The sequence below is a fragment of the Cyphomyrmex costatus genome, unplaced genomic scaffold (assembly GCF_001594065.2).
Source record: "Cyphomyrmex costatus isolate MS0001 unplaced genomic scaffold, Ccosl1.0 scaffold277, whole genome shotgun sequence".
NCBI classification, from domain to species: domain Eukaryota; kingdom Metazoa; phylum Arthropoda; class Insecta; order Hymenoptera; family Formicidae; genus Cyphomyrmex; species Cyphomyrmex costatus.
The window spans coordinates 217679-224841 of NW_017276877.1; the positions used below are offsets into that span (position 1 = coordinate 217679).

Consider the following 7163-nt stretch of genomic DNA (forward strand, 5'->3'; position numbering starts at 1 on the left):
ATAGGTTAGAACAATACATAGATAAAACAAGATAAAAACAAACGACGTTTCGACACTTATTGTCATCGTCTTTTAAACTGTTTCGCTTTTGGGTTCATAGCCCTTCTCATTTTACTATTATTTAATTTATTTTTTAATTTTTGTTAAACATAATTTTGTAATTCTAAAACCTGTAAAATATGCAGCAAACTGAAATATTTGTATGTTCTATGTATTACATAGAAGATAGAAGTGTAAAATAATTACTGAATCATAACGGCCGAATGTCTAAGGGCTTTCAAGTCTTATTGATAAGCGCTATAAATAGCATGTATCCAATCGTACCGTGTTCAATCGTGTGCAAAGTAACGACAAAAGTAACTGTAAATTTCGTTACCGTTACCCAAAAAATGTAACTCGTTACCGTTACAGTTACCAAAAAAAGAAAGTAGGTAACGCAGTTACCAGTAAAGTTACCAAAAAAGTAACTTGTAACTGTAACTTCGTTACAAGTAACGAGTTACTTCCATTCCCTGGAAAAATTCTATTATACTTGACGAGAGAGAGATTAGAGTATTGAATTCTGTATCACAAAAGCTTTTTCCTTAAATTCTGTTTTATACACGTCATGTAATAATATACAAGATCTACTTTTTTTATAGATTCGTGGTGACTTAAGTACATTTTGTTGGAAAGAAAGTAATCTATCTGTCTCGTGTCGTCGTGAGAATTTAGTCCACATTGTCTACTCATCCCTGAATTTTAAAGATATAATGCTCGCCACAGGTAAACTAACAGTTCAAGAAACGATTTTAAATAGACGGCAATCTCAGGATATTCCTCTTGGTCTAGAATATGTGGGTTTCGATGCTAACGGACAGCGTATAATGGGAATACGTAATACTGAGTAAGTAATGCTACAAGGAGTTATTATGCTATGGTGTCATACAAATGATAGTAATTAAAAGTTACTCATTTTAGTTGCATAGCAAATGTCGTTGATAAAAGTGAAAGTCTTTGGTGGAAGATACCCGAAGCGTGGTCATTCGAAGAAGCGGCGACGGTCCCGTGCATTTATGCCACGGTTTATTTAGCCCTCTACATTCGCGGGAAAATGAAAAAGGACGATAAAATTCTTATACATTCTGGTACTGGCGGAATTGGACAAGCAGCTATTAATCTCGCTCTTAAAGAAGGATGCGAGGTGTTCACTACCGTGGGCACAAGTGACAAACGGAACCTCATTAAAAAAATGTTTCCGATCATTTCAGATGATCATATTGGAAATTCTCGAGATACAAGTTTTGAACAAATGATTATGCGTCAAACGAAAGGTCGCGGCGTCGATATTGTGTTAAATTCATTAGCGGAAGAAAAGTTAATAACCTCCGTTCGCTGTTTGGCGCAAAACGGTCGCTTTTTAGAAATTGGCAAATTCGATCTTGTGTTTAATAATCCTCTAAATATGTCCGAGTTTCGGAAAGGTATCAGTTTTCATGGGGTTTTAATGGAGAATGTGATCGCTGGTAACAAGTATGCGTTCCTATTATCTAAAATGATAGCCGATGGTTTAAAAGATGGAACGATCAAACCAATTCAAGCAAAAGTTTTTCCAAGAACTGATATTGAAGGAGCCTTTAGGTACATGGCCAGCGGGAAACATACAGGAAAGGTATGCTTTGATATAATTTTATTCATATAAAGCATATATATTTTCAATATGATTGTTTTTGTAGATAATTATAAATATTCGTGAGGAAGGTGAACCTTTAGATAAGCACATTCTCGCGTATCCTCGCTATTATTGTCTTAAAGATAGGAGTTATATTATACTAGGAGGTCTGGGCGGAATTGGTTTAGAATTAACCGATTGGCTCATACTACGTGGTGCCAGAAACGTCGTTCTGATCTCAAGAAATGGAATTAAAAATGGTTATCAACGCATGAAAATTCGAATATGGAAATCGTACGGCGTAAACGTTCTGATCATCAAAAATATCAATGTTGCTGATCTCAAAGGCTGCGGATATCTCTTACGAACTGCGGAAAAGGAAGCTCCAGTGGACGCCATATTTAATCTCGGTGTGGTATTGAAGGATGGAATTCTCAAAAACCAAACCGCAGAAACATTTGCAGAGTCCTTCCAATCGAAGGCTCGTGCAACGCAAATGCTAGACAAACTTTCCAGAAAAATCTGTCATAATCTGCGGCACTTTGTAGTGTTCTCATCCGTTTCCTGCGGCAAAGGAAACGTTGGACAGACAAATTATGGCATGGCCAACTCCATCATGGAAAGAATTTGTGAGAAGAGATCGGAGGAAGGATTACCAGGATTGGCGATTCAATGGGGAGCTGTGGGAGACGTGGGTCTCGTCGCTGACATGCAGGACGATAAAGGATTAATTATCGGTGGCACTCTACAGCAAAAGATATCCTGTTGTCTAGATGAACTTGAAAAGTTTTTACTTCAAAGTCGGCCGATTGTAAGCAGCATGGTTGTAGCTGAAAAAAAAATGGAAAATCACGGAAGTCTCGTAGAAACAATTGCTAATATTTTAAGTAGGTACTACTACCAGATGTACAAGTATGAAATGCGGATTCTTTTCCAAAAAAAAAAGAAAAAAACACGTTAATTTCGGAAGAATGATAAAATGTGGTTTATTCAAAGTATTCTCCATTGCTAGTTACACATTTTTCCCATCTTTCGGGTAATGTATGGATACCACGCTAGTAAAAATCTTCCCCTTTTGCCGCGAACCATTTGTCGAGCTATTTTTTCACATCTTCGTACGAACCAAAGCGCTGCTCAGCAAGTGTGTGACCCATCGGTGCAAACAAGTGGTAATTGGAAGGAGCGAAGTCTAGTAAGTCGCATGGACTATGCACTTCCCAGCTGAGTGTTTCCAACGCGTCGCGATCCGGTTTTGCCGTATGTGTAATGGAACATTGTCATGGAGAAAAGACTTGATGACACAACAAAATGGCATATGAGTCAAATCTTTATAAATAGATAATGAAGTTTATTGGCCCACAATAGTATTACAGCCATTTTACAATCATAGATTATTCGCCATACCTAGATGGCGCGAGACATGGATAATAAAACATGAACTATGAGCTATAAGTAGATAACATCGTTATAAAGAATATGAGTCTAACGCGCTCTAATACTTAAACATTATAGGAAATTGCGAACTTATAATTTTAATTAAATAGACGGATGTATAGGGTACAGCTTAAACATAGAATTAAACTCATCAATAAGATTATATGTCAATTTTACAATCATTAAAAAATTTAGTAAGAATCTCTATTTCAGGTTCTTTCATTTTTTTGAGGATTTCTCTAAAATCCACCGGTATTATCACCTTCAACTTATTAAATTTCTCTATCAAAATTCTTCTTTCTTTGGTAAATTTGTTACATGACCACATTATGTGATTCTCGTCTTCTATTTGCCCGCAAGAACATAGGTTGTTATCGCTAATCTTAAATCTAAATAAGCTGCTTTTTAAAGAATTATGACTGCAACGTCAAATCTTTATACTACACACTAGAGATCCTATAATAAGGGAGGGTTCACACCTTGACGGAAAAACGGAAAGCGGAAGAGCAGTTAACCGATCAAAACTCGTGCTGGTAGTAAATAGTACAAAACTAACAGAAAGTCGACTACCTGATTGGCTACTGCTTTTCCGCTTTCCGTTTTTCCGTCAAGGTGTGAACCCGCCCTAAGAGTTTGGCCAAAGCGGGCCCAACTTCTGATTGGTTCTCTACCTTGGTCCATTCGGCATTCTTCGGATAGCTTTGTACATTGTCGGAAAACGGGTTCGGAGAATAGAAAGAGACAGATAGCATAATACGAGAAAGAAAGCATATCTGTTATCTCCTTCTATCCGCCATCTTTGGTCCGCTTTGGTCAAACTCTTATTATAGGATCTCTACTACACACTGCATTGGTGCACCATCTGTTGGCTCAAATCCGCATTTCATACTTGTACACGTGGTATGGAGACTTATTCTTTCTTAAATACTTACCATATTTATTTGCTAATCAAATTTACAAAAAAAAGGCATTATATATACTACATAGAGTATCTCATAACACTGAATTATACTTCCGTGATCGAAGGGGTTGTAATTATGAACCAATTTTGACTCAGATTATTACCGAGTTATTAATGATTAAATTTGATCAGTTGAAAAAATTAGAATAAAATTTTTATCAGAAAAACGCATAAGTTCGAAAAATCCTATGCTACGCTCCTGCATACTCTGATTACGCGTTATCTGATTAATCTTAGCCAAAGTTAGCTAACTTTTATTCATAATTTTATCTTCTTTTATTCTCTGAAATATTAATTAAGAGTTATGGGACACTATCATAATAATTATTTGTTCTATATTGTAGACATAAGTGACATAAAAACTATAAGTTCACATTCATCTTTGGCCGAACTTGGAATGGACTCCGTGACGGTTGTAGAAATCAAGCATTCTCTGGAAAGAGAATTTGATTTATATTTCACGCTACAAGATATACGAAATCTCACTTTCGCAAAACTCGCTAAAATATCCATTGCAAATATTAGAGATGACGATGCGGATGATAAAAAAAAATTCGACATGGAAAAATCAGATATTATAAAATTTTTAGTTGGTGTTCTAAAAGAGGATAAAGATTATGTTCCTCCAACAAACTTTTCGGCCAATCGTCAAAGTACTATGACTGAGGTATTTCTTATACCGGGAATTGATGGATGTGGTACTGTATTTAAAACTATAGTACCATTAATTAAATTTCCAACGTCGTCATTGTATTATAACACGAACGATATTTATTGTACTACAAACACGATAACGGAGACTACTAATCGTCTGATAAACGTATGCAATAATCATATTAGTAATTTAATCGATCTTATGTCGATAAGAATTGTTTTCGTTCAAAAGATATAAAGGATCCCGCACAAAATCATAGGAATATGACCTTCGGTGAAATTGGCCGAAACTATAATATGTTCTTGATTCATTGATTAAAAGTGTGCATAGACATACAAAGCCTCAAAATGATTAATTTTTTGTTGTAGCCATTTAAAGTTTTATTTTATTAATGCCTGAAAATCAGGTTTCTGTAAGAAATCAAGAGTTTGTAAATAACAATATGCCAACTACTCTCTCCCCCCTCACTCCCAACCCTATCTACTCCACTTCCATTGCCACATATACATACGCCCGTGCGCGCACTTATGTTATATATTTATATTTTGCTAGACTTTTACGACTTTTCTCACGAGTGTCGTTCGAAATGCGTGAGATTTATCTTTTATATGCGAAGTACTTAATTATCACGACTTGAATATTTAATCCCGCGTGTGAAGCTTCATGTGCAAATATATCGGATACTCGCTCTGCACATGTACACACGTTGCACGTATTTTGTAGTAATACGCTACCCCAATAAACTACATATTAAATATCTCGAAAAAGTTTGTCGCATATAACAATGGATGCAGTTCATAGAGTGGACCAAGATTGCAATAATAATATAGAGGTTATAGTTACTAAAATAAAAGTTCAAATTCGTGAGAGGCCAGGGGATTTACGAAAATCAAGCATTTCAAAAGAATAAAACACCTGTCATATCCACGTCATTCATTCCAAGTAACTCTAAGAATGGGTGAAAAACTAATATCATAAATGTATCATTGATGCATATGTATATTGATGCAAACACACATGCGCTCGCGCCCGCGCGCACATACATGTAACTTCGATTTATGTGCACATTTTTCATATATAAATATGCGTGCGGGCAATGTATGTGAGAATGATGATGGGGGTGGAACGAAGGTAGGGTTGTGAGAGAGGGTGGTGTGAGTGATTTTTGCGTATTGTAATATAAAATCTCTCGATTTCTTATAGAAATCTGATTTTGAGGAATTATTAAGATAAAATTTTAAATGGCTACAACAAAAAAGCTATTCATTTTCAGACTTTGTGCCTATATGGACACTTTTGATCAATGAGTCAAGAATTATGACATATTAAAGTTTCAGCCAATTTCACCGAGGGTCAAAATCCTATGATTTTGTGCGGGATTCTTTCACTGAGTATATTTTTGACATTTTTACAGCTCATACTTCCAATGCTGACAGAAGGAAAAGATTGTGTAATGGTAGGATACTCCTTTGGATCTCTTATTGCAATTGAAGTAACAAGGAGATTGGAAGCTATGAATTTTAAATGCCGACTTGTTCTCATCGACGGTGGTCCTGAGCTAATGCGAACATTATTCAAAGCTTTTGAGTTTGATTTCGACAATGCAAATTTTCAGATTGATATCTTAACTAATATTATGGAAATGTATTCAGCGGGAAGTTCTAAAATGGTATATGCAATTTTTGTTTTGGACTCACATTGAAACCAATTTATACGATATATTAATATTATTTTTCGGTTTCTTTATGTGGATCAGTATCAATTTTTTTTTTATTACTTCGTTCCATTTTATAAACTTTCTTATAATCTTATATATAAAATAAAAAATTTTTATTTTCGTAGACTTTACTGGAATTAAAGAAATGTGAAAGCTGGGATGAAAGATTTAATATTATCGCTAAACATTTCTCAGCCGTATACAAATCTCTCTCGTTTTCAAATTTAAAGACTCTGTGTACCACAATTTACAAACATTTTTCCGCTCTCCGAGAATATGATCCTTCTATTTTACCGCCTATTAAGTCATCCATAATATTGCTAAAATGTACAAAAACGTTAAATATACCAACATATGAAGAGGATTATGGCATGCACAAAGTAATTCAAAAATTTTGTTTTAATTTGTACTTAATTAGATTTAACACAATTTGTTATTAACAATGTATGTAATTATTTAAGGTAACTCAAAATATAGTAAAAGTACATTATATTGAAGAAAATCATATGACAATCTTGAAGAATGAAAAAGTAGCAGCTGCCATTAACGGGGAACCACCATTTACAGTTTAATGGGTAAATATGACGAAAGCCGCGTATACACCTATCGAACGAACACAGGACAAACAACGAACGCGACTGAATAAAGGATCAGACAGTCCCGATGACCTTCACCTTGACATATATTGTGTAAATCATAACCCTGAGTGATATTTTCTATCAATAAGAAAAGTGAAATATTAACA

At 34.9% G+C, this 7163-nt stretch overlaps 1 protein-coding gene across 1 annotated transcript in view; it reads left to right on the forward strand.

Moving 5' to 3' along the window:
- The window catches only part of LOC108774924 (fatty acid synthase), a 35901-nt gene extending 28738 nt beyond the window's left edge, over nt 1-7163 (forward strand). The window contains exons 14-20 of the mRNA XM_018541167.1: nt 642-886; nt 961-1651; nt 1716-2538; nt 4391-4866; nt 6116-6370; nt 6544-6798; nt 6880-7163. Coding sequence (XP_018396669.1) covers nt 642-886; nt 961-1651; nt 1716-2538; nt 4391-4866; nt 6116-6370; nt 6544-6798; nt 6880-6990 — 2856 coding nt within the window. The 3' untranslated portion in view covers nt 6991-7163. The remainder of the gene's footprint in view (nt 1-641; nt 887-960; nt 1652-1715; nt 2539-4390; nt 4867-6115; nt 6371-6543; nt 6799-6879) is intronic.